Below are 27903 nucleotides of genomic sequence, written 5' to 3'. Positions count from 1 at the left end.
TTTAAGTACGAGAACTCATACCACTTAAGCTAAGTACACATTATAATATTAATTTCATTATTATTTTTTTTATTCCTACTTATTTAAATTGCACACACATCGTGTGTGCCACTCACTAGTTCAGAGTACAAAGACTACACTTGGCCTCAACCACACTATAAAGCTCTAAATTTTATTTTTGGTTTTGTTTATTTTCAATTTAAATTATTTATCTATTTTTTAAATAAATTAATAAAAATAAATATTTTAATTATTAAATTGAATAAAAATAATATTTTAGATATTATATGTACATCTATATTGAATTTAATAATTAAAATATTATTTTTTTGTCGATTTTATTTGACGAAAATAAGTTGACAGCTTAAAAGGAAAATATCAAATCAATTTAATTTTACAAAAATATTTATAAATTAATAAGAAACTTTATGTATATTAATAATAAAAATTGTAATATTTTTCATGATTGAGTATTTTATTTGTCTGACACCCATTATGGAGTGTTTACCCCTAGTTTAAATTAAAAATTTTAAAATTTAAATTGAAGATTTATTTTATTAAAATAGTAAATTTTTGATTTTTTAAAATATTTTTTATGGTAATTTTTCTTATTTATTTATTTTTTTTTAAAATTTACTTTTGTATTATCAATTATTATGAAATAATAATAAATAATAAGAAGTTACAGCGTCAACACCACCACCGCCAAAGGGAAGGGAAGGGTAGGGTTGCGACCAATTTCCCCAAAAATCCCCCACCCCACGCAGAGAGAGAGAGAGAGAGAGAGAGAGAGAATTGCAATTTGCAAGGAGATCAAAGGAGTATGGATTCCTCACAGAACTCTGGTGGTATTATAAATCCTCAGCAAAACAGCGAAGCATCGACCACCGAAAGAACAGGCAACGATCCGAAGCAAAACCTAAACCAAGTGATCAACTCCATACAGAAGACTCTGGGACTTATCCACCAGCTTTACCTCACTGTCTCTTCCTTCAACGTCGCCTCCCAACTCCCCCTCCTCCAACGCCTGTACCTTCTCCTCCTCCTCGAATTCTTTTCTTTTATTCCAACTTTCTTCAAAAAACACATCATTCAATTTTTCATATTTTGTAATTGCAGGAATTCGCTTGTTTTGGAGCTCGACACCATGACTAAAATGGTTGACAAGTGCGACATCCAGATCCCCATGGAGGTCCTCAAGTGAGTTTATACATATATTTTTTATTTTTATTTATTTTTCTTTATTTTATTTTTATGTTAATGGGTATTTTTTTTTTTAGTTTAATTGATGAGGGGAAGAATCCGGATGAATTCACTAGGGATGTGTTGAATGGTTGCATTGCCAAAAACCAGATCACCAAAGGCAAAACCGATGCCTTCAAGGTTTGCTTTTTCCCTCCCAAGTTGCTTCCAATCCAACATTAATTCTCCTTAACACTTAATGGTGGATCTATTTCTTTCTTTTCTGTAAACCAATATATAGTTTATGGAATGTTATCTTCCTGCTATTGAACCCTTTTCCTCTTGCTTCTGCATGACAAGTGTTTGAATAATTCAATACTAGTCTTCAATATCATGTTTCTTGTCCTCTATTTTCTTCTTGTTACTCTGTATTAAGGTAAAAGTGGTGGTGTATGTTTTTTAACTTCGATGTCATAGTTATCATAGTTATTAGTAGGTACAACTATGACATTGAGAATCTCCCATATTTTGAATTCGAGTGAACTTTGATTCCATACCTGACCCGCCATCTTGGTTCTTACATTCTTGTTGAAAAGGCTTGTTAACAAGATTGCACCATCATTTTGCATGCACTTTTGATCTTGAATGCAATTATCATTGTCCTGCTTGTGTTCAGAGTTTACGGAAGCATCATCTAGAGGAACTTGAACAGGCATTTCCAGATGAAGTGGAATCTTATAGGGAGATTCGAGCTACTTCTGCAGCTGTAAGTTACACTTTAAGGGTGTCAACTTCTCTTTTTACAAGATTTTTGATGCATTCTTCTTTATCCAGTTTGTTGTGATGATATATCTAAATGGCTGAGTTCATAGCAAAGAAAGAATATGAGTAGCTAGCTTATAATTGTTTGAAAAAATTTATAAACAAATTAGTTGCATGTGGGATATTGATGGAAAATGCATTTCGAGATTGTGTTGCAAAATGTGTGATGTACATGCATAACAATTTGTAAATTTTAATTAGTTTAAGCCTCTGAATTTTATGGCGCTGAAGAAAAGCATGAACTTTCTAGTCTATTAATTAAATGACAAACTGAACTCTAAATTACCCAACCTGCATCCTTAGACAAGCATGTTTTAAAATCGCTGCATTTATCATTTTCAGAAACTTTGAAATTTTTTCTTACCCTTACAAATATCAAGCTAGGTTTTGCATGTACTTGAGTTACTCGATCTTTGTTGCTGGTTTGTGCTTTTGGTTAAAGGCTCTAAGCTTCTAACATCTATTGCAGGAATCAAAACGGATTGCACAAGCACAGAGTATATTACCAAATGGAGATGTGAAAGTCAAGCCCGAGCTATAAGAACCATCGTCATTGAAGAACAAGGTTAATTTTGTTATTGGTATGATTTTCCTTCAGTAATCTCAGTGTTTGTCAATAACATATATTGATGTTCCATAAGTGGTTGCATGGATATTAAACTTATTTAAATGATTGCGTTTTTTAAATTCCTCCACTAAATACTGATTATGGTTACATAAATTTTGATCCTATGTAAATGATGCTGTTGCTTAAATTCCTTCACTGAATACTGATTAAAAGAGTTTAGCGCAAAATTCATTTTACTTTCCTATAGTTTGGCCTAGGAACGCTTCACCTCCTTCACATATAAAATAGTCATTTCATTCTTAAATGATTTGGGACTAAGGCGCAATTTTAACTATGTTACTGAAAATGTAAAATTACTTTAATGCCCTCTGTTTTTTTCTTATAAATCTGTCTTCTTTGTTTTCATTCTCCATCAATGTATGACTAATCCTCCATAATTATGACCAAAAAGATGATGTAATAGGACTGTCATCATTGAATTTTGTAGAGTGGCAAACTGATATATACATACAGGCACATATAGGTACATAACAATATACAAATCCCTAGGGTTTTTACTATCGATAAGCAATGAGCAAAAGGAGAAGGTAATATGTGCTCAGAAACACAAAATGAAAATCGAATTCTAAGGCTTAATGCAAGCAATTATTAGCATATCAAAAAACCAAACTTAATCATAGAACAAGAAATCACTTCCTTGTGGCCGAGGAGGGGAGGGATGTGGTGGGAGTGGCAGGAGAGGGGAGATGGCGAGGAAGGGAAGAAAATGAAAGCAAGGGATAGGGTTTTCAAATTAGGTATGTGAAGAAGATGAAGACAAAGGTATAATTGTCCTTTTGCATTGTAGTTTGATTTGTTTATTTATTTATGTCAACCCTCAAAATAAGTGCGTGTGACAATTTCTGTCAATTTGAATGAAACTAGTTATGGTAGGGAGGTTTTAACACGTTCAAGAGCACATGAATAGACACAAGCTGGCATGCATAGTATGCTGGTAATTCTTAACATCTCTTCAATTCAGGTCTTTCAATCTCTCCTTCCCTACAATTTACTAAGATACTTTCCTTATCCACCTCTTTCTGTGGAGGCTTAATCTTTAAATGCTAATTCGAGACGCAGTAAGAGTGAGACATGCTTTTTCTTACACTAGTAACTAGCCGCTGTGCAAATGCTATCGATAAAGTCGAAAAATGTCTAAAGTTACCACCATTGTGAACTACAACTCGGGTGGTCCAGAACACAACTAGATGCAAAACTTGACTCAAAAACTGCGCCAGTTTCCATATGATGTCAAAGAACCATCAAGTACCAGTTCTACATTCAGAATGTCAGGTTCTTCAACAAAATTCTCTACGTTTTTGCTACTATCATCGCACATGGTTATCCGGTTTTCATTTGTAAAATTTAATGTATAAAGAGAAATAGAGAGAGAATAAATTGTATGTATTATTGATTGATTTATATTGATATGTTACAATGATTCATGATTCCTATATATAGAAGAGGGTGAGTGTGTAGTAGGTAAGGAGTAGGTGAAGTGGAGGTGGTAGTGGTGTGTGGGTTAGGTTTAGTGGAGTAGGTGAGGTGGTAGTGGTGTAGTGGGTTAGGTTTAATGGAGTAGGTTTAAGTGGGTGAAGTAGGTGATAGGTTTTAACAGCCCCCCGCAAACTCAAGGGGGATAGGAACTAGCCAACTTGAGTTTGGAGAGAGTAACAAAACAAGAAAATAGACGAATACATAAAAGAAAAGAGGATAGGAGACACTGTATGGTCGTGTCAGACCGATGCTGAAGACACTGTATGGTGGTGTCATAACGTTGTAGAGGACACTGGATGGTTGTGTCAGACCGATGTAGAAGACAGTTTATGGGGTCATGTCGGACCGTTGTAGCAGACAATATTGTGATAGTTGTTGTGACAGTTTACGGAGTCTTGCTGGACCCTTGTAGAAACTAACCGAAATCAATGTCGGGACAGTTTACAGAGTCTTGTCGGACCCATGAAGGAGCTAACTGGAATCAATGTCGGGACAGTTTACAGAGTCTTGTCGGACCCTTGAAGGAGCTAACCGGAATCAATGTCGGTACAGTTTACAGAGTCTTGTCGGACCCTTGAAGGAGCTAACCGGAATCAATGTCGGGACAGTTTACAGAGTCTTGTCGGACCCATGAAGGAGCTAACCGGAATCAATGTCGGGACAGTTTACAGAGTCTTGTCGGACCCTTAAAAAGTCGCACCCTCAAAAGGTGTGCCCAATCTTTCAAAAAGGCGTGCCATCAAAAGGCGCGCCCACTTCATCAAAAGACGTGCCCGACAGAAAGCGTCGAGCCATCAAAAGGGGCGCCGGACACGCGGCGATGCACGTGATTGACAGAGCGCGTGTCAGCCTCGTCGTCTCTGTCTTTATAAACCAAAGCGAAGTCTGAGGCTTGGAAGCATAACAAACCAGTTGAAACCTCTTCGTTCTCTGTAACATTCTGTAACCAACCCTTCTCTGAAACACTCAGCAACCCAAAAACATGGCTTCTTCTTCCCGTTCAGCTACCCAGAACATAGCCTCTTCTTCCCGTGGTCTGCTCACTCTCTTTCCCGACCTCAACGAGTCAACAAGAGAGATAACTGGTGCGGAGGCCCGTGAACCTCAACCAAACACGGGTTTTGCTCCGTTGAACTTTCCGATGCGGTCGGTGGAGCAAAGAATGGCAGTGCAGTCGGATGTGGAGGCCAATCAGTATACATTGAAGTCATGTGTGGAAACCATGACTGCGGTTACAAATTTGTCGAACCGGCTGCAGAGTAGGACAAATGAGGTGCAGCAGTTAAACGCCCAACTGGCTCTGCTCCAACGCATGTATAAGGATGCGCGAGCAGAGTTAAGTGTGCTAAAGGCGGAAAATAAGGAGCTGAAGCGGAAGGCCACCGTGATGTTCCGATTTGGAGGTCCACCGTATGCTGTAGTGGAGGAGCAGGGAGGAGGCAACTTGCTTGGTGGTCTAGGAAGCACAGAGGCAACACCGGCAAGGACCACCCAGGACGGAGGCAAGAAGAAAAGACCGGCGGCTGAGTAGAGAAGAAAAATCCCACTGTGGGTGTGGTAGTTTTGTTTTTGTTTGTGTGGGTTTTTTTTTTTTTTTTTTTTTTTTTTTTTTTTTTTATGTAAAAGTGTGATCGGGGTTGATCCCCTGATATGAATAAAATGACAAGGTTGTGGAATGTTGTTGGTGTTATTTTGTGGTGTTGTTTTGTTTAATAAGAAAAATAAAATAAAAGAAAATAATGGATAAAGAAAATAGAGAAAAATATTTGTGGATGGGTGATAAGAAAAACAGCAGATTTTTTTTTTTTTTTTTTTGGTGGAATATAAAATAAATAATAATAAGAGAATGGAAAACGGGTGATGCTTACTAACAAGGGATAAGGAAAATATATTATAATAAAATATATATATATATATTAAAATAAAAGAAAAGGGTGAAAGAACGTGGATGAAATAAATTAAGAGAAAGGAGAGATATGATTAAAGTGGGTTTGAAAGTGGGAAAAGATGAGAGAGAGGGATGTCCAAGAAGCTTGTGCTTTTGATAGTTACACATTACCCAAGCTGTATGTGAAGATGCATGTTACTGTCTTACACTTCTGCAGGCTTGGTATTCTTTGTGGGGCACTTGCAACACGTGACATTGAAAATTGTATTCGAAAATGATGACATCTCCAACATGAAACGTCTTGGAAGCAGCCCAGGCCTTATAATCAATATTCCCAATGATGGTTCAACCAGCGGAGTCCCCAACCTTGTACACTGCTGCCATTGAAACCTTCAAGCCAGCAAACATGGCTACCAACAACAGAGCCACAGCTCTACACCCCACACCCAAATCCATGGCTAAGAGAGAGAGAGCAAATCGGGAAAAAAACAGCAGTGACGAGCAGAAAAGCAGCGCCAGAAACGCCAACGACGACGACGAGTAAGAGTACAACCACGGATATGTGAGAGGCGAGGTGAACGGCGATAGAGGCTAGACGATGATGCGGGTGCCGCCGCCGACATAGCGGAGGAGGGGTGTAAGAAAATGTTGAAGAAGTCAAGGTATGTGTAGAAAATAAGCGGAATAGGTTGAGGTCCGGCGGGCGGCCAAGGCGAGGTTGCCGCCCGCCGGTGAAGCGAGAAATACTAAGGTCTTAACCTTGCTCTGATACCATGTAAAATTTAATGTATAAAGAGAAATAGAGAGAGAATAAATTGTATGTATTATTGATTGATTTATATTGATATGTTACAATGATTCATGATTCCTATATATAGAAGAGGGTGAGTGTGTAGTAGGTAAGGAGTAGGTGAAGTGGAGGTGGTAGTGGTGTGTGGGTTAGGTTTAGTGGAGTAGGTGAGGTGGTAGTGGTGTAGTGGGTTAGGTTTAATGGAGTAGGTTTAAGTGGGTGAAGTAGGTGATAGGTTTTAACATCATTGTTGATACAATCATATAGAAGGTTGTTCTCTTTTGCTTCAGTGTTGGCATCTGTGTTATCATATTGTTCATCAATGCTTTTTTGAGTTTGTCCCATCCCATGATTCGTGCTCCCTTCTGGCTTACCCATTAGATTTCTGAGTCTCTTCAGCTGATGATCAACAAAAGTATCTTTGTAAGAATCTGAATGGGATAAATCACTGTTTTAATAATGTTCATGTAGAGATTAGAATGATTACCTGGATGAGTAAACACTGATTCTTTCTTCAATGAGTCGACCTTAGAAGCTAGAGTGTCGTAACTGCTCATTAGAGCATCGACTTAGATATAGCTCTTTTGTTCTGGAACCATATAGCAACCTGACGGGGATGGAGTCATTAGCCAGCTGCTGTTTTATCTGCAGCTCAGGCCTTCTTGACTCATACTCGAACATGGACTCCAATGACTTGATTTGTTGGTTGTTGAATCTTCTCTTGTTCGTATTCTTGCTCTTCCATATGCTTGTCATGGGATGGAGTTTTGAATCTCCATCCGATAAAGAAACTTGTGCTTTTGTGGTTGCTGTAGTAGTAGAGGTGGTATTTGCCAACATTCTCTTAAGCATGAGTGTTTTGGTGAACTTAAAACTTAATTTGGAGAATGAAAGTGTCTTTAATTAATAAGATTAAATTTGAGATGTATATAGTGGGAGAGTGAAAGCTGTATCGTAGATGCGATATGGTGGTGTGGGGGGAAGGGAAGGGAAGGGAAGGGAAGTAGTACAGCTGTACACCCTTGTGATGTTGATATTCATGTCAATCGCTTATCTATTGGGACACCTGTTAGTTAATGTCCCCTTCTATGTTTACTAACATGAATATCATTTCCCCACCAAAAATATGTTTAAAATGACAGGCTAAAAAGATCCGTCTTGGGTTGTTGATTGAGTATAATACAGTTTAATGTGTTTATCAATAGAGTGACTAAGGCCTCGTTTGGCAAGAGGCTATTTTAGCCAATTAGCCAAAAAGTTACTAAATTAGCCAAAAAGCCAACAACCCATACCAAAAAGTCAAAGATTCTCTTTTCTCTCTACTTTTTGCACATCTTTTCGTAATTAGCCAAAAAGTCATCCCAAACATACAAGTTTTTTTTACTTACCTTTTTAGCCAAATAGCCAAAAAGTTACTAAATTAGCCTGTTCCCAAACGAGGCCTTAATATAAATTTTACATGTATTGCTGAATTAAAGGGTAGGGTTATGTTTGAATTGAAGTCACAACCACAAGAGTCATTTTATAGATCGGTAGAAAACATTGGTGTGGTGTGGTGTGGTGTGATTGGGAGCATAGGCATGTTGCCACGTTGTAGGATGATATTTTGGGGGAAAGCAGGGAAAGGCTCACTGTTGTGATCATATATATTATTGCGTGAAGACAAGGACAGTGGCCACGATAATGCTCTCTGTCCCTTCTCATTTCTGATCGTCCAAGCAGATTTTCACGCCCTTGAACCCTCGAGCACATCCACGATAATAAGCTTTGTTGTTTGTTCAAGTCCAATCCAGTCCTAATATTGGGTATTTACTTCTGCCTAAATTTGACTCAAAAAATAATTATAAATCTCAAGCTCACCCATCGAACTATATGTTTAAAAACATATTAAAACATTGCATAATTAAATTTAATTACACATTATATTTTTTAAATAAATATACTGACATTATTATAAATTAAAAGATTTTGTGTATAAATTGAAAGGTTTTGTAAATAAATTTAATCAAATATCATCACAAATATGAGTTTCAATAAAATAAATAAAGATAAAGTAAAACATTTTTAAATTTAAAAAAAAAAATAGGATCGGGCTAGGCGGGTCAACAGGCTGATGTCTACTGCCACTCCCACCCCCACCCCCACCCCACTCGGTGAGTAACTCAAAAATTATCTAAAATTATAATCTTGTGATACAAATTTATTCTACATATGGACTTCACGCTACACAAATTTAATTTTAACAACACATTCTCATTCGGGGTAAATTCTGGATACTTTAAGCGGGTTTCATGGACTGATTCTAAAACAGTAATATGACAAACGCAGACTTAATTATTTAGAATTATCATCTTGTGATTCAAATTTATTTTACACATAAATCTCACACTATACAAATTTAATTTTAATAACACATTTGCATGCGGAATGAATTTGGATAATTTTAGTGGGGTTCATAGACGTTTTTAATGTAAAAACACCTCTTCGTGTTACTTATCCCTTTTGAAAAGTCTCAAGTTGTCTAGGTTTCTCCGACCTGTGATGTATGTCTCAAGTTATTTAGTGTGACGTGATACTCTATTTTTTTTTGATACAGCGGAAATAAAACAAAACACATGGGACTAGGCCCTCTCTCTACCCATCCCCAGTATATCAGCCACAAGCAGCTCACGAATCTCAGCACGGGGTTCATTAACAACTAAGATATCTTCAGGTTGTGCAGTTCCCAATTTGGCTAGAGCATCCGCGCATAAGTTCCCTTCACGATAGACATGTTGGACAGTGCATTGGCAGCCATTGAATATGATCCTCGCATCTTCCACCAAACCTCTGTAAGGGTGTTTGTCTCCAGGGCCTTCCTCAAGCAGCTTGACAACTTCCTGAGCATTGGTTTCCACAATCACGTTGTTGAAGCCTTTTTGGAGAATGATGGTCAGTCCTTTGTATACCCCCCACAATTCAGTTTCAAGGCTGGTACAGCTGCCCATCCTCCCATAATATCCGCAAATCCAAGCTCCCCTTTCATCACGAATAAGACCCGCAAAGCCATTTGGTCCACTGCTCCATTTGCTGCCATCAGTGTTTAGTTTTAGGGTACCTACAAGAGGGGGATGCCAAGTAATTAATCTAAATGGAGGTCTAGGATTAAGAATAGAAGAACTGAAAGCGGAATCAATTTCAGTAGAATAATCAAAAATAAATTTTAAGCTTTCAAACTGATTAGACAACTTGTTTTCGAACACATGCAAGGTCCCGTTTTTCCAATTTTTCCATAGGGTGACCAAGAAGACAGTGCTCCAGGAAGACTGGGTTCCAAATTTATCATTTGATTTCCAGTTAGCTAGCAACTAGTGCATCCAGTTCGCATCAGACATCTGCAGATACCAGTGTGGGTTTCGGAGAGCAGTCTAAATTTCCTTAGCTTTGAAGCAAACTCGAAAAAGATGATTGAGATCTTCAGGTTCATTGCAAAAGGGGCAGCAAGAATTATCTGACAAACCTTTTTTCATTCTCATACTATTAGTAAGGAGTTTTCCATGTAAGATAGTCCACAAAAAGCCTTTAAGCTTCTGTGGGACTTTGTTTTTCCACATCCAGTGCCAATCCACCCCTTTGCCATCATAGTTCGAAGCCACCTCATAAGCACTAGAAGTGGAGAATGAAGCATCAGGAGCCCCTTTCCAAACCACTAGATCCAGGTTAGGATTATATTTGGGGGCTTTCTCTTTAAAAACAGAGGCAACCATAGTGGGGGGGGGGGGGGAAATCTGATTAATAATGTTTACATCCCAACTATGAAGCACGGATACTTCGAAATAGCCACCGTACGCGTATCGGATACGTATCGGATATGGATACGCGCCCGATACGACGGGATACGTATCAGATACGGGAAATGAAGTATCTAATTTTTAAAAAAAATTTTTTGAATTTCGGATACGGCTCGGATACGCGAGGATATGGTCAAGATACGGTATGGATACGGCGGGGCAAAAAAATAATTTAAAAACTTTAAGAAGGGGTCAAATTGTAAAATATGAAAAAAATATAAAATAAAACACAAAAAAGAGAGTTCTTCGTACAACAGCTAGGTCGAACCAAACACAGGAAAAATAATAAACCAAACTCTCTCTTACCTAGGTCGAACAGCAGCCGCGAAGGAGGAGGAGAAGGAGTTCGTCGTCGTCTCGGATAGTAGCTCGCCGATCGTCGATCAGGTTCGCGAACAGGAGCTCCACGATCGTCTTTCAGGTTCGTCCCTCTCTCTCTCCCTTTCGCTCCCTTTGTCTGCCTCTCACAACACTCGATCTCACGAACTCTCTCTCTCTCCCTCTCCCTCTCGCTCGAGCTCGATCTATCTGTCTGTCTGGTTGGAGATCGCGACTCGATCTCATCCCCCCCTCTTGACTCGACCTCATCTGTCTTTATTTAATTTTATTTATTTATTTATTTTAATTTGTTGTATGTATACTCTGCGATTTGCAAATCAAATAAGATATTAAAAAAAAAAAAACTTATATCATATGTATTATTCGGTTTAAATAAATAAATAAATAAACAAATAAGGTAAAAAAACAAATAAATAAATAAATTTATTAATAAATAAATAAATAAAATAAGGTAAAAAAACTTATTAGTAAATAAATAAATAAATAAACTTATTAAAAATAAAATTTGTCAACTTATAAAATTATAAACTTCGTAAACTTATTAATAAATCAAATAAGGTAAAAAAATCTTATTAATAAATACATAAATAAACTTATTGATAAACAAATGAACTTTGTAAATTTTTTCCCCCTTAATTTGGGATTGAATTGCATTATGGTTGTTATGGGTGATGCTATATTGTTAAAATTGTTGAAATTTAATTGAATTGATGAATTTTTTGTTTTGGATGATGCATTATGGTTGTTATCAAGTTGTCTTTTGTTTTAAGTTTTATTTTTATGTATGCTACATTACTAAAAATTGTTGAAGTTTTATTTTATGTATGTTACATTACTAAAAATTGTTGAAGTTTTTTTTTTGTATATGCTACATTACTAAAAATTGTGAAAAAAAATATTTTTTATGAACATATCCCCGCCGTATCCGTATCCTATTTTTTCGAATTTTGCCGTATCGCCGTATCCGTATCGTATCGTATTGTACCCCTATCCCGTATCCGTATCCGTATCCGTGCTTCCTAGCATCCCAATCACCATCCGCATCAATAATATCCCTAACCTTGGATATGGCAGTATCAGCTAGTGTGAGAGACATTGAGGTCATGACCTCCTCAATGGGTCTCTCCCCACATCACCAATCTTTCCAAAGGTTAACATTAGTGCCATCACCAATGGACCATTTTGCACCTTTTCTTAAAATACCTGTAGAGTTCATCATGCCTCTGCACACGGGAGAGGCTCTGCTAGTCTTCTTCCCATTCAGGAAGTGAAGGCTTTTCAGGTACTTAGCTTTTAGTACCTCTATCCACAGCCCACCTTCGCTGTGAATGAGTTTCCAGTCCAATTTTGACAGTAAGGCAAGGTTATGGTCTCTAGCCTTTTTAATGCCAAGGTCGCCATAATTCTTCTTTTTACAAACCTCATTCCAATTGACAAGATGGATTTTCTTTTTCTCTAGGGTATCACCCTAAAGAAAATTTCTATTGATCTTATCAATATCATTGCACAATCTTATAGGTAATTTCAAAGTTTGCATAGTGTAAGTAGGTAGCGCAGTCGTAACAGATTGCACAAGGGTAGCTCTACCAACCAAAGATAGAACACTCCTTTTCCATCCTGCCAACTTAGTTTGAAGATTTTCAAAAATGTAATTAAAGTGACTCCGGCTCACCCTTTCGTTGAATAGAGGAACACCCAAGTATTTACCCAGGTTAGAAGTTAAAGGGATGCCACATCTGGCACTGAGATCTCTGGCTTGCCTTAGATCAATGTTAGGGGACACAAACATTTTGGACTTCTGAAGGTTAATCATAAGTCTAGATATGAAACTGAACTCATTCATAACTTCAGTAATAGTAGCACAATGTTTAGTGTCCGCAGTAGCAAATAACAGTAAGTCATCAGCAAAGAATAGATGAGTAAGACAAGGTCCTCCTCTAGCAAAAGAGATGCCTTTCCACTTCTTTTCCTCCACCCTACGGCTTATCATGTTAGACAGCCGTTCCATGCACAAAACAAAAAGGTATAAGGATAAAGGATCACCCTGCCTTAGGCCTTTCAAGGGCCCAAACTCCTCAAGTGCTTCACCATTCCATAAAATGGAGGTTTGCACTGAGGTCACACAGCACATAATTAACTCCACCTAGTTCTCATTAAATTTAAATTCAATAAGAGTTTCTTTCAGAAAATGCCAAGAAATATTATTATAGGTCTTCTCAAGATCAATTTTCAAAATCATATTACCCATCTTACCTTTGCGTAATCTCATAGAATGGATGGCTTCTTGAGCAATGATGATGTTATCACTGGTATTTCTACCAGGGACAAAACTACTCTGGTTAGGTTGCACAAGTTTATCAAGAAGAGGTCGAATTCTATCCACCACAATTTTGGTAAGAATTTTATAAGTAACATTACAAAGGCTAATAGGTCTAAATTGTTTGATCCTGTCAGGGTTCTCCACCTTAGGGATAAGAGCAATAAGGGTCCTATTGATTCCCTCAGGGATCGAATTGGTGTTGAAACAATTTTTGATGAAGGAACAAATAGTAAGGCCAACAATATCTCAATATTTGTGAAAGAAAATAGCTTGAAACCCATCTCTCCCAGGAGCTTTGAAAGCTTTGACATTATTCATAGCTTTCTTCACCTCCATATCAGAAATAGCTTGGGACAAATCAATATTATCATCACTAGATAAAGTGGAGATAGCTTGATTGCACCAGTGGTTTAGAGAATTGGTAATAGGATCACTAAACAAATTTTTGAAATAAATAACAACCAGGGTTTTAAGGTCACTGGCTTGATTAATCCAGACCTCATCATCATTTTTGAGGACTTCAATTCGAAGTCTCCTCCTTTTAATCAAAGTGGAAAGATGAAAGAATTTAGTGTTACGGTCCCCTTGGACAATCTAGTTTTCTCTGGATTTTTGAAACCAAAGTAATTCCTCCTAGTAGAGAGTTTGATTATACTGGTCCACAAGCTCTTTCTCGAGCAAGTGAAGGTTATGGGTGTAGACACGAGATTGAGATTTTTGGATCCTTTCATTCCTCCCAAGAAGCCATCTTTTTCGTCGAAAAATGTTACCAAAAATATCCTTATTCCAATCAGATAGCTTCTCAGCCATACTTTGGAGTTTATCAATGAGGACAGGGCTAGAATGGTTCCAGTTAAGCTCAACAACAGACCTGAAACCCTCATGGGTTATCCAGGTTGCTTTAAATTTAAAAGGTCTAGTAAAAGGATTAGAAGAAATTTTTCCTTGAGTGTAAACCATCATCGGAGAGTGATCGGAGTAAGTTCTGGGGAGGTTACGAATGAAACCATTAGGGAACCGAGTCCTCCATTCCGCATTGCACAGATCTCGATTAAGTCGGACTTAAGTATTAGCCCAACCTTGTCTATTATTTGACCAAGTGAAGTTAGGACTAGTGCAGCCAAGATCCATAAGATTGCAGTTGTTGATTCGGTTAGTGAATTTCCTGCTACGCCTTTGACTTTGGGTTAGATTCTGATTTTGGTTCATCGTGAACCTTCTTTTTGCAGCCCTACTAGCATAATCATTGAAATCGCCAGCAGCCAGCCAAGGCATATTCATATCCTGGGCTATTATATTCAAACGTTCCCAAAGTTCATCACAGATTCTAGGATTTGGGCTAGCATAGATTGCCGAGAGCATCCATTCGGGATAATTTTGCCTAGAGTTTGTGGCTAAGATCATCTGAGAGTTAGCCTCTGAGATTCAAACATTAACATTGTTTGGATTCCACAACATCCAGATACCACCACTCCTACCGATGGGATCAACATGTGCAGAGGTTGTGAGCCCAAGAGTATTGAAGAACATACCCATAGATTGGAGATCGACCTTAGTTTCCATGAGCACTAAAAGATCAGACTTACGGGTTTTGATCAGCTCCTTAATGGTCCTCTTGAACTTCTTGTTACCTGCACCACGACAGTTCCAGAATAACATATCCACTGGAGACATTTGGGGAAAGTTGGGAAGGGGCGACTGTTCTGGGAGTCCCAGAGTCGAGCCCCCCTAACTCTGGTGTGGTTGTCCTCCATGGAGAGTTTCAAGCTCACGGTCACCAAGTGTTGACTCTGGCTGGCTTCGAACTGCCACCATGGTTTGATCTTGAGTTTCACTTCTTCGATCTACCATTTGGCTACGACGAGGTGAGATGCTTCTTTCTCTGGTTCTAGGAACAGCATCACTTGGAGGTGTGATATCGTGTGAGAGGTTGGGTTCATCACTGGATTCTCCATAACCTCTTACTCGGTTTGTATTTCTTCTCCTCTCAACCTTACTCTTATCCGGGGGCTTTTTATTGATTCTAGGGTTTCTATTGAGCTCACCTTGTTCTCAGCTGGTTAAAGATTGAGAGGACTGAGGTAGCGTGTGTAGGTTGTTCTGCTCAGTGGCTTCAGCTGTTGCAGTTATGGTAGTAGTCATAGCCTCCTTATGTGTCACATTACCATGGTCTACTCTTTTGCCTCTTAAGATCTCTTCTCTGAGCAAATCTGTGGCTGAATCAGCCATGGGTTGGGGACCCATATTTCTATCATTTGGTGTTTGGGCTTTTTGTTTATACTTGAAACCTGTTCCTTTATGTTTGAAGTCCATCTGTTTGTATCTCTGCCCCCCCTTGGGCTGGTTGCTCCCCCTCAAAAGTTCGATCTTCTTGGAGCACCTCAAATCGGTTTCCTTGCTGCTGGGTGGGCTTCTGTGAGAGGTGCCACTTAGTATTTTGTTTCCTCCTAATGGGTGCCTTTGTCCATGGCCCATATTGTGGGCCCATCTCAGCTTTAGTAAATTTAGGGCTACTTGGGTTTTGGGATGTGCTTGGCCCATGCGATTCCTGGCCTGCTACACTGGGTATCTGGTTCGTCTTCTCCGGTACCCTCTGTAGCCGTTCGGAACAGTTATCCTTCCGATGACCAATCCTGCCACAAAAGAAGCAGAATGTGTGTAAGTGTTCATATTCAATAACATAGTTGTGCGTACCTATTACAAAGTGGGAGATTAGTGGTTTTCTCAAGTCCATTTCCACACACATTCGCGCATATTTCCCCCTAGCTGCCATGGCTGTGTTGATGTCCACCTTCAGTGGCTTACCCAGAATTTTTGCAATATGGAATAAAACTTTTTTGTTGTAGTATTCAATTGGAAGATTGGGGATAGCTGTTGTATCTTCTTCTGCAACAATTGATTTAAAATCATGTTGCCACTTGCGAACTGTGACATAGTGATCCATCACCACCCATGGCCCGCATGTATATACCCTGGTATAGTCCTCCATCATATCAGATTTCAGTATGAAGAAACCGTTTCCAATATCTAGAGTTTCAAAATCCACTTGTAAACCCCAAATTTTCCTCATCTTGGTTACAAAAAGCTTGTAACCAATATTCTTATCCAGTAACCTTACTATAAGGCACTTTTTCCGTGGTTTCCTAATTTTCCTGAGAAGACCAGGTGGGATTTTGACTTAAGGGATGAGATCATTTTGGCCTGACTCTGGATCATTCACACCAAGATCTTCAATCATATCTTCTTCATCATCAGATGATATCTCAGCAACATCACAATCAAAGTTGTTTTCATTGTTGTTTTCATTAAATCTTGAGTGGAGGAGTGTTTGTTTAAATGATTTAGCAGTTGCCCCATCTCCATCTCTTCCCTTTTCTTCGTTCACTTCCATTGTCTCTGTATTCGGGTGCTGTTGCACTGTGGCTTTTGTCAGATCTGGATCAGATGAGTCTGAATGTAAGAGCTGCAGGGTCGATGACTGTTCCCCCATGGACGCATCTATTTGTTCCGTTTGGTCGCCTTTAATTTTCTTCGTACTCCTGGCAAGATGATCATCTTCTTTAGGCGAACGGCCATGGGAGGAAATTTCAGCAACAATGGTCATATTCTAGAGAGAGAATTTTTCCTTTCTCTTATCCATCGTCTTTCACAATCGCTAATAATACCTCCACAACTCCGTGATACTCTATTCACACAAAAATTTCTTCCAAGCCCGTGTAAAGCCAGCAGCTCTCATCATTGAATCATGATACGGTGAGAATCATCAGATAGAGAGAGAAGTTATTAAGTGGTCTTGGGTATGGTTTGAAGTGTTTGCTTTAATAATATTGTGATTAGTTGAGGACCATACTCACAACTTTGTGTTGGTACATAAAAAATAACAAGAGGACTTAGTATTTGGTGATTGGTAAGGGACATAATACGCAATCTCTCTAAATTATTTAATAATTTTTGAGATGAGATGAATTTGTATTTCTGTGTGGGGTTTGCATCGTAAAAATTGTTATATGAGAATACCCTGAAATGAATTTTTACAAACATATAATAGAGAGGTTGCATTACCTATCTAATGATTATGAAATAAAAATAAAAATTTATAATTATTTTAAATTAAAAAAAATTATTACACTTATTGTTGGATAATGTAATGAAATCTCTCCATTACAAATTGATAATGAAGAGGATTATATAATCTCTCTTGAGAGGGGAGACAAATCTGATTTATTAATATTTTCTTTGAAATAGGTTTCACTTAAGGTTCTTGATAACTAATTAGGACATGTAGACTAGATTTGCTATTTTAAAAACATCATAACCCAACACCTAATTTTTCTTTCATGGCCAAAACTCTGAATCTCTCTTGCGTAGAGGGGTGCCAATCTCAATATTAAATAATATCATACAGAGTCATTAGCATTTTCTTAAAAAAAAAAAAAAAAACCTAGAATGGAGGGACTTGTGACACTAAACAATTGCAATAAACAGACTAATTTATATGGTGTCAATGACAAATGCTTGTGGGGTGGGGTCTTTGGCATTTCTGTGCTTCTTTTTTTACAATTGCTAATTTGCTATCTCCTTATGTTTAGACTGCGCTTTCACCACCCAAGACATTGAAAATAATCAACTCTTGAAAATTTTAAGTAAAAAGTAATAATAACAAGAATAAATTGAAGGATGTATCTAGTAGGGGTGGAAATCCTGAATTTCTCCACATTAATCATATCCATTTTATTTTTTAGTATTATCATCTTGTGACATTTTGAGTTGGTGTCATTAATGTATTATCTAAAAAATACTAGGTGTATGGAAACATTAAAATTTCTTCTTGACAAGTAAAATTTTATGAAACTAATCTCTCCTAGATGAAATTACTCATATTTAATCTTACCTCAATTCTATTTCTTTAATTTAAAAAAAAAAAATTAATTGTCAATGCACTTGGGACTCAAATAAAAATGCTTTTATTGAAAAGATTTTTGAGGTTAAACAAGTTCGTTGACTTGTGCCGTGGGAGAGGAAGAACACTTTGGCATGCAAATATGATGGAATAGAATGGCTAGCAAAATTATCTTTGCAATCGTAATGTAGGAGTGGACATCATGTCGTGTTAGTCGTGTTCGTGTCGTGTCATTTTAGGTTCGTGTTAAAATTACCTTAATACTAACCATATCCATTTATTATTTCGTGTTATCGTGTCATGTCTTTCGCTCCGTGTTCGGTTCGTGTTGTATCACTACAACAAAATGCTCATTTGGCGACTAAAAAAAATTTAGTCCCCAAAAGTTGGGGAATTGGCGACTAATAATTTTTTTTGTCGGCAAAAGTGAAATATTTAGCTACTAATTTTTTTTAGTCGGCGTATATTGATTATTGGCGACTAAGAAAAAATTTAGTCGCTAAAAATTCTAGAATTGGCAACAAAAGAAAAAATTTAGTCGCCGTATATTGAGTTTTGGCTACTAAAAGCATTTAGTTACCGAATGAAAAGTAAAAAATTATTTTTTTGTCTTTGGTCGCCAAACTTAGTTTCAGCGACAAAAAATTTTTTTAGCCGCCGTATATTGAATTTTTGGCTACTAAAATTATTTTGTCGCCGAATGGAAATATAAAAAACTATTATTTATCTTTGGCGACCAAAGTTTGGTTGCCAAAACCTTATTTTCAGCGACCAAAAACTATTTTAGTCGCCAAAAATCAAAAATTTTTGGAGCCAAACATTTCAAATTTTGGAGGGATTTTATAAAATGAATTGGCGACTAAAAATATTTAGTCGGTAATGGTGTAATATATATATATATATATATTTGGTTCCCAGACAACAGACCAGCGCCTCTGTCTCTCTCTCTTCAGCGTCTCTCTTCCTCTCCCTCTCCCTCTCCCTCTGCCCCTCCGTTGCTCTTCTCCCCTCCCTCTCTCACCGCCGCTCCACCAGCTGTGCCTCCGCCACTCCTCCTCACGGTTGCTGACAACTGGAGCACCGATTGCAAGCTCTCCCTCTCTCTTTGCAGTTCGCGTATTGACCCGAAATCTAGGTTGGTGATTAGGTGTTCTTCTACACCATTTTTTTCGGTATTGATAGAACTATCACTGTTTTTCTTCATTGAAATCGTTTCCTGTATATAATCCAGAAGATGAGTGTAGATCTAGTCGCCTTGAATACCCATGGGAATCTCGATGAGCAGATTGCACAGCTCATACAGTGCAAACCCTTGTCCGAGCCTGTGGTACCTCTCTCTCTCTCTCTCTCTCTCTCTCTCATCTTTGCCTCTGTTCTTGGTCTCATTTGCGATTTCTTTTGAATTCTCGATTTTTGTTCGGTAAGGGTACTTGCATTTGAGGCTCTTCAGTTGGGTTGTTTTTGTTTTTTGACTTTTTTGGTCGGATCTGGGTTGATTTTGTTTAGGTGTTTGTGTTCTCAATAGAGATGCTTCATATACACGTAATAAATATGATAGATATGCATCTGTAGACATGTGAATATCAGGGGAATCTTGGATGATTTTGATGTGTGGTCTGCAGTTTGTAGCTGAGATCGCACGATGGTGGATTTTCTTTTAGTCGAAAAGGAGGAAATCATCATCGTAGTCATGATTATGTAGTGTTTTGATCAATATTCAGATGAGTAGGGTATGGCATTAATAACAATTCAAAGGACGTAGGATGGCAATTTATTCTGATCATCACTACCCTACCCTGCCACGCCCCTTTATGCATACACAGTTAGCATTTCTAGACAAATGATAAGTTATCCCTCTTGCACTAGAAAATGTGATTGACGCAAGCTTGATAAAAGAATTTTTGATCTTGGAGCAACAACAATAATTTCACTGAAAAAGGGTTAACATATATACACAATTCAGAAAAAAGCCAAAATGATTGAAAGGTGTTGTAAAGAAATACAGTGCGGAAGTAGGGGCTTCCCAATTTACACATGCTGCATTTAGTTCTCTCTGCCTGAACCTTCCCTGTTTCTAGAAATTGGTTAAGTATTCAATCTAGAATCAATTTACTTAACTTTATACCATATGAACTCTCAATATTAATAAGTGAATCAATGCTTTGTCAGTTAGCCTGATCTATTTTGGGCAAGTCTGGGCTTATAAATTTGTGCATGATCAAGCCTAGTAGCAATTGCAATTGTGATAAAATTATAAGGATTTAAGAATGTTGGTGTTGATTTAAGAAATGTCTTTGGTGTTGGTACGAGTTTTTGCTAATTGAATAAGGTTGGGGCTTTTAAAGCATTGTGCATGTTCTATTATCTTGTGCAGCAGCGAAGCTTGTATGATTAGTGCTGAGAATTTATGTTCTATTTTTTAGGCTTTGAAGAATTATTTGATTATGACAAAACACCACTCAACATAAACAACAACACTGTAGTTAAGTCATGGAGTCGAGTTTTATTGCTTTTTTGCCCAAATGAATCAAGGTGCTTGACATGGCAACTTAAAACAAGATATAATAGAACTATTTATAGATGTCGAGACCCAATTATTTTTGACAGTTATCATTATTGTATCCCCCCTATCTGACAGTTATCATTATATTGGGTGTTTTAATCATTGTTTTTGACAATTACTCCTTTTCCTTAAACTTGCTTTGGTCTGCATGTGTGAACAAGTCTTTTATTTTGTTTGGACCAAAGAGAAGCTGTCTATGGTTTGTGTTAAAATTTACCATCACCTACCACCAATTTACCATCACCTACCACCACCTACTCCTCACCTACTACACTCACCCTCTCCTATATAATGAGCCACCCACCATTTGTAATAAACACAACAACATATATCAATAAATCAATCAATAATACATCAATTTTAATATGGTATCAGAGCTATAAGATTTAGGCCTATACTCCTTTCTTTCCGGCAGGCAGCTGGCCGGCAACCTTGCCTTCGCTGCCTGCTGGAGTTTTTCAACACATACCAGAAACTCTTCTTCCTTTTTTTGATTCGGCTCCTGCGGATTTCAATAGATCTGCGACTCATCTTCTTCGCAGCAACCAATCCATCATCTCCACCACCACCGCATCTTCTACGACTTCTAGCGCCGCCGCTTCGCCCTCGCAGTCCTCGGCACGAACGGTTGCTTCGTCGAAGGCGTACTCTACCTCCTCGTCGGCAACGATCTCCTCTCTATTACCGACGGTCCCTCAATCATTTTGTCTTTCTCTCTCTCTCCCCACCACTTCTCCAGAGCCACAACATGATCTCACACTCTCTCTTCATGGACCCAAATCATCGTAGCCGGCCCAGAGTGCAATAACGGATCTTGAAGCTGGAAGGTCTGTTTCGGTTCCTGTATCAGCTTCAGAAGCATGAGGCAGACTCTCCTGGCAGACTATAATATGTTTCTTATAATAATCCAGAGCACTTTTTTTTTTAATTTTAATATGTTTATTATAATATTTCTTTATTCTCTTTATCTCAGAACCCATGTGCATCCCTTTTATTCCCACTTCCGTTTATTCTTATTATTATTATGAACCACCTCAGAACCCATGTGCATCCCTTTTATGACACTTTCTTTATTTTATTATTTTATTTTATTTTATCTTAAAACAAAAAAAAAAAAAAAAAAAAAAATAAAAAATAAAAAAAAAACAAAGCCACCCACGTGGGCTTCTCCTCACTCTTTCTTCCGTTTAATTTCTAAATCTATTATTTTTATTTATTTTCTCTAAATTCCTTTTTTAATCTCTTTCAAATACCCATTTTTTATTATATACTCAACATTTCCATCATTCTTTTCCCCACTCCAATATATTATACTAGCCTTCATTGATTCCCCTACCTTCCACCACTTCCTTTTATTTTTTATTATTATTCTTATTTTCACCACCGCCCAAAAAAAAAAAAAAAAAAAAAAAAAAAAAAAAAAAAAAAAAAAAAAAAACAAACAAACAAACAACCATCTCGGTTTTCATTCCCCAAACTTGTCCTTTTTTTATTCATGTCGGGGCTCACCCCGATCACCATGTTCCCCCATACAAAAAAAAAATAAAAATAAAAATAAAAAAATAAATACAAACAACCACCCACATCCACAGGTGGGATTTTTCTTCTCTACTCTGCCGCCGGTCTCTTCTTCTTGCCTCCATCCTGAGCGGCCCTTGACGGTATTGCCTCCGTGCTTCCTAGACCACCAAGCAAGTTGCCTCCTCCCTGCTCCTCCACTACAGCATATGGTGGACCTCCAAATCGGAACATCACGGTGGCCTTCCGCTTCAGCTCCTTGTTTTCTGTCTTTAGCACACTTATCTCTGCTCGCGTATCCTTATACATGCGTTGGAGCAGACCAGCTGGGAGTTTAACTGTTGCACCTCATTTGTCCTGCTCTGCAGCCGGTGCGACAGGTTTGTGACCGCAGTCATGGTTTCCACACATGACTTCAGAGTATACTGATTGGCCTCAATAGCAGTTTGCACCGCCATTTTTTGCTCCACCGACCGCATCGGAAAGTTCAACGGAGCAAAACCAGAGGTGTTTGGTTGAGGTTCACTGGCCACCGCACCAGTTATTTCTCTTGTGGACTCGTTCAATTCTGGAAAGAGTGTGAGCTGACCACGGGAAGAGGAGGCCATGTTCTGGGTAGCTGGACGGGAAGAAGAGGCCATGTTGCTGAGTGTTTCAGAGACGGGTTGGTTACAGAGTATTACAGAGTTTCTCTCTCAGCCAAGGAAGAGTGTTTTCAGAGGATTTTCAGAAGTTTTTTGTCTGCCTCAGCCTCAGCATCAACCTTGGTTAAATAGCCGAGGCAGCCACGCGTATCGCGCGCCACTTGACGCCAGACGACAAACGGGCGCGCCAGCCAAGGCACTCACGTGCCTCGCCATCATGTCCGGCACACCTTTTTATGACTTGGGCTCGCCTTTTGATGGCACGCCTTTTTATGGATTGGGCACACCTTTTGATGGCACGTTTTTTGATAGATTGGGCACACCTTTTGAGGGTGCGACTTTTTAGGAGTCCGACAAGACTCTGTAAACTGTCCCGACATTGATTCCGGTTAGCTCCTTCATGGGTCCGACAAGACTCTGTAAACTGTCCCGACATTGATTCCGGTTAGCTCCTTCATGGGTCCGACAAGACTCTATAAACTGTCCCGACATTACTTCCGGTTAGCTCCTTTATGGGTCCGACAAGACTCTGTAAACTGTCCCGACATTAATTTCGGTTTGTTCCTTTATGGGTCCGACAAGACTCTGTAAACTGTCCCGACATTGATTCCGGTTAGTTTCTACAAGGGTCCAGCAAGACTCTGTAAACTGTCACAACAACTGTCACAACATTGTCTGCTACAACGGTCCGACATGACCCCATAAACTGTCTTCTACATCAGTCTGACACCGCCATCCAGTGTCCTCTTCAACGTTATGACACCCCCATACAGTGTCCTCTACAACGTTATGACACCACCATCCAGTGTCTTTACCAATGGTCTGACACGACCATACAGTGTCACCTATCCTCTTTTATTTTTATGTATTTTCTTGTTTTGTTACTCTCTCCAAACTCAAGTTGGTTAGTTTCTATCCTCCTTGAGTTTGCGGGGGGCTGTTAAAATTTACCATCACCTACCACCAATTTACCATCACCTACCACCACCTACTCCTCACCTACTACACTCACCCTCTCCTATATAATGAGCCACCCACCATTTGTAATAAACACAACAACATATATCAATAAATCAATCAATAATACATCAATTTTAACAGTTTGACTGAGATTTATAGAAGAGAAATCCAAGATGCTAATCTAGTTGCAAATCCTGGCTGTTATCCAACATCTATTCAGCTTCCTCTTGTTCCCTTGATAAAGGTTCACTTTGTGTTCAAAACTTTTTCATTAGGCATGCTTAATGTGTGAAAAGTTTGCAATATTTTGGTGAGTCTTTGACTAGGAAGCACGGATACGGATACGAGATACGGGTACGATACGATACGGATACAGCGATACGGCAAAATTCGAAAAAGTAGGATACGGATACGGCGGGGATACGTTCATAAAAAAGTATTTTTTTTCATAATTTTTAGTAATGTAGCATACACAAAAATAAAACTTCAACAATTTTTAGTAATGTAACATACATAAATAAAATTTCAACAATTTTTAGTAATGCAGCATACATAAAAATAAAACTTAAAACAAAAGACAACTTGATAACAACCATAATGCATCATCCATAACAAAAAATTCATCAATTCAATTAAATTTCAACAATTTTAACAATATAGCATCACCCATAACAACCATAATGCAATTCAATCCCAAATTAAGGGGGGAAAAATTTACAAAGTTCATTTATGTATTTATTAATAAGATTTTTTTACCTTATTTGATTTATTAATAAGTTTACAAAATTTATAATTTTATAAGTTGACAACTTTTATTTTTAATAAGTTTATTTATTTATTTATTTACTAAGAAGTTTTTTTACCTTATTTTATTTATATATTTATTAATAAGTTTATTTATTTATTTGTTTTTTTACCTTATTTGTTTATTTATTTATTTGTTTTATTTGTTTTATTTATTTAAACCGAATAATAAATATAAGTTTTTTTTTTTTTTAAATATCTTATTTGATTTGCAAATCGCAGAGTATATATACAACAAATTAAAAAAAAATAAAAAAATAAAATAAAGACAGATGAGATCGAGTCAAGAGGGGGGGGGATGAGATCGAGTCGCGATCTCCAACCAGACAGACAGATAGATCGAGCTCGAGCGAGAGGGAGAGGGAGAGAGAGAGAGTTCGTGAGATCGAGTGTTGTGAGAGGCAGACAGAGGGAGCGAAAGGGAGAGAGAGAGGGGCAAACCTGAAAGACGATCGTGGAGCTCCTGTTCGCGAACCTGATCGACGATCGGCGAGCTACTGTCCGAGACGACGACGAACTCCTTCTCCTCCTCCTTCGCGGCTGCCTATGAAGCACAGGTACTGGTACGGGTACTGGTACTGGTACGATACGGGTACGTCGATACGGTAAAATTAAAAAAAAATAAGGTACGGGTACGGCTTGGTACGTTTGTAAAAAAATATTTATTTTTAATTTAGAGTAATGCAAAAATTAATTAAATTGTTTAATTTGTTAAGGTCCAACCTATAATTAACATTTAATGCCAAAAGGAAAAGTATAAATCAAAATTAAATGTTAATATATTAAACAACTTACAAATCATTGTTTAATTTTAAAATCATGCTAAGCTTAAAATAAAAACTGAGGTACGGTACGGCTTGAATATATACTCGGTACGTCTGGGTACGTCAAAAATTAAGAAGAAAAAACTTGGGTACGTGTTTCGTGTACCCGGTCAGAAGTACCATACGAGGTACGGTACGCCGGTAAGTACCCGGTACGGGTACGGCATGTTTTTCGAAGTACCCATGCTTCATAGGCGGCTGCTGTTCGACCTAGGTAAGAGAGAGTTTGGTTTATTATTTTTCTTGTGTTTGGTTCGACCTAGCTACTGTACGAAGAGCTCTCTTTTTTGTGTTTTATTTTATATTTTTTTCATATTTTACAATTTGACCCCTTCTTAAAGTTTTTAAATTATTTTTTTGCCCCGCCGTATCCATACTGTATCTTGACCGTATCCTTACCGTATCCTCGCGTATCCGAAATTCAAATTTAAAAAAAAAAAAATTAGATACTTCATTTCCCGTATTGGATACGTATCCTGCCGTATCGGGCGCGTATCCGTATCCGTATCCGATACGCGTACGGGGGCTATTTCGGAGTATCCGTGCTTCATAGGTCTTTGATTAGGTAGTATGTTTCTTACTGTTAGATTTATCTTCTGAAGCACTAAAAAACTGAATTGACATCTATCAACTGTTTTGTTGTATGTCACTGTTCTTTTTCCAAATCAGGGTAGTTCATGAGATGAATAGACATTCCAATGACCACTGTAGTTAATTCATAGCCTTCCCTCTTGCGTGCGAATCCCATAATGTGAGAGAGGGAGAGCTATGAATACAACAATGATGCAAATTTGTCAATGTCTAAAATGATGGTGACATAATAATTTATTGGCAGCATTGAAAGCCATCACTAGTAGAAGTGTAGATATCTTTCCCAATTCGTTAGACTTTTGTGCTTGCTTGCTAATCCTGGCTGAAATGACAAACTTTAAGCAGTAGTGTATCAACTAGCAATTAATTTGAACTCACTGAGTGTCGCAACTATTTTGAATGTGAACGCAATCTATTCCTATAGTTGTTAGTATATGTCCTGGTTGTTAAAATTTTACACAAACAATGCAGTTACACCTTAAACATGAAACAGATGCAATTGAAGTTTTAGAAAATACCTTTGTGGAAAACATCAGTTGGTTTGATTATAACTCCACTGGTTCAATGGCACTGTTATGACTTTAACGTGCCTCAACATTGTGCATTTGTAATCGAAGTATCAATTTGTGTGCCCCAAGGAACTTGCATAAGGACATTGATATGGTGTTATTCACAAAAGAGAGAACACTACTAAAATATTGAACTGAATGAATTTTTTTGAAGCCTATAGTGTAGAACCATCACGATTCACGTATTTACAGGTACAGAGTATATACATTTTGCTCTTGAGCTAGATGATTTCTGTGCTATTTTGCTTCACGGTATCTCAATCTTGATCATAATTTTTAGATTATGTGTGTATTATGGGTACTCTGCTAATAGATTTTGATACATTAAATGATTCCTGGCATTTAGGATTGGGTACAGTATGATCCAAGATGCAGAGGAGTAGGCATACACTTATATATAGCAGAGTACCTACACTTATAAAAGTAGGCATACACTTATATATGGTAGAGTACCAACATTTTTCTGTATATATAGTCCCCCACCCTTTTTTTTGGCTTCTATTCTATACTGTGTACATTATGTAGGAGGAGCTTATATCGAGGGGAAAATTTTGATAAGGCATATCTGACTGAAAACAGCCGATCACATTGGTAACTAGTGCAAATAATTGGGTGAAGGATTGTCCTTTGCAATACTGTATTCGGAGCACAAAAAACTTGACACCAGTTTTTCTTTTCCTTCTTTTTTTCTCTTTTCCTGCTGGGAAATTGGTTTCTAGGGTGTGAAAATGTAAGAGGAATTTAAAGAATCAATATTAATAGTCATTCTGTGTAAAATAATTGGTACTCTACTAAAAAACCTGTCTATAATGAAAACCTATCTATAATTTTTTTTTGTTGATAATGGCTTATTATTTATTTTGCTTGTAGGTAATTTATTGGCTGTAGATAGCAACTTGGCCGGGCATACTTACAACAAAATAATTTCAAATCCTTGGAAGAGCTTTATTATGCAGGAGGTTATTTATTTTGGTGTACGAAGAGCATTTGTTCTGTATATGGAAGACATTTATTTTTGTTCAATCCTCTGTTTTGAAAATTCAGTGTTTTTGTAGAGATCTATTCGCCAGATTAAAAATTGGGCTCATTTCTTGTATCCTCATTCTCACTTTCTTATGCAATTGTAGTTGGAAAGGAGTGATATCTAATTTAGATGGATTATACTTGGTTGGTATGGAGTTGTATGACATTTGGAATATGATGTTACAAGTTAAAGTTTTTGGATAGTTGATAATGAAATAGGTATTATTGATAA

At 37.7% G+C, this 27903-nt stretch overlaps 2 protein-coding genes across 4 annotated transcripts; one reads left to right on the top strand and one right to left on the bottom strand.

The window, feature by feature from the left end:
- Positions 1 to 675: 675 nt before the first annotated feature.
- On the top strand, positions 676 to 27903 carry LOC114303048 (mediator of RNA polymerase II transcription subunit 10b). 3 transcript variants are annotated; one of them, XR_014349594.1, is made up of 8 exons: positions 695 to 1029; positions 1120 to 1200; positions 1281 to 1383; positions 1859 to 1948; positions 2474 to 2585; positions 19094 to 19310; positions 19407 to 19502; positions 27519 to 27903. XR_014349594.1 is itself a non-coding variant. In XM_028248191.2 (6 exons), exons 1-5 carry the CDS (start codon positions 824 to 826, stop codon positions 2543 to 2545), a joined length of 552 nt encoding a protein of 183 aa, XP_028103992.2. In that variant the 5' UTR covers positions 676 to 823; the 3' UTR covers positions 2546 to 2585; positions 27519 to 27903. The 3 variants fall into 3 exon arrangements, 2 of the variants coding, with proteins under 2 accessions (XP_028103992.2, XP_028103993.2); XM_028248191.2 differs by lacking the exons at positions 19094 to 19310; positions 19407 to 19502 and having other exon boundaries at positions 676 to 1029; XM_028248192.2 differs by lacking the exons at positions 19094 to 19310; positions 19407 to 19502 and having other exon boundaries at positions 683 to 1029; positions 2474 to 2569.
- LOC145805732 (uncharacterized) lies at positions 12088 to 12945 on the bottom strand. Its single transcript, XM_082900922.1, has 2 exons — positions 12628 to 12945; positions 12088 to 12423 (listed from the first exon to the last, which is right to left on the bottom strand). Exons 1-2 carry the CDS (start codon positions 12943 to 12945, stop codon positions 12088 to 12090), a joined length of 654 nt encoding a protein of 217 aa, XP_082757048.1.

The sequence above is a fragment of the Camellia sinensis genome, chromosome 13 (genome assembly GCF_055761805.1).
Source record: "Camellia sinensis isolate YWXY chromosome 13, ASM5576180v1, whole genome shotgun sequence".
Taxonomy (NCBI): domain Eukaryota; kingdom Viridiplantae; phylum Streptophyta; class Magnoliopsida; order Ericales; family Theaceae; genus Camellia; species Camellia sinensis.
Note: the sequence above shows the minus strand (reverse complement) of the source record. Positions and strands in the feature narration are given on the sequence as shown.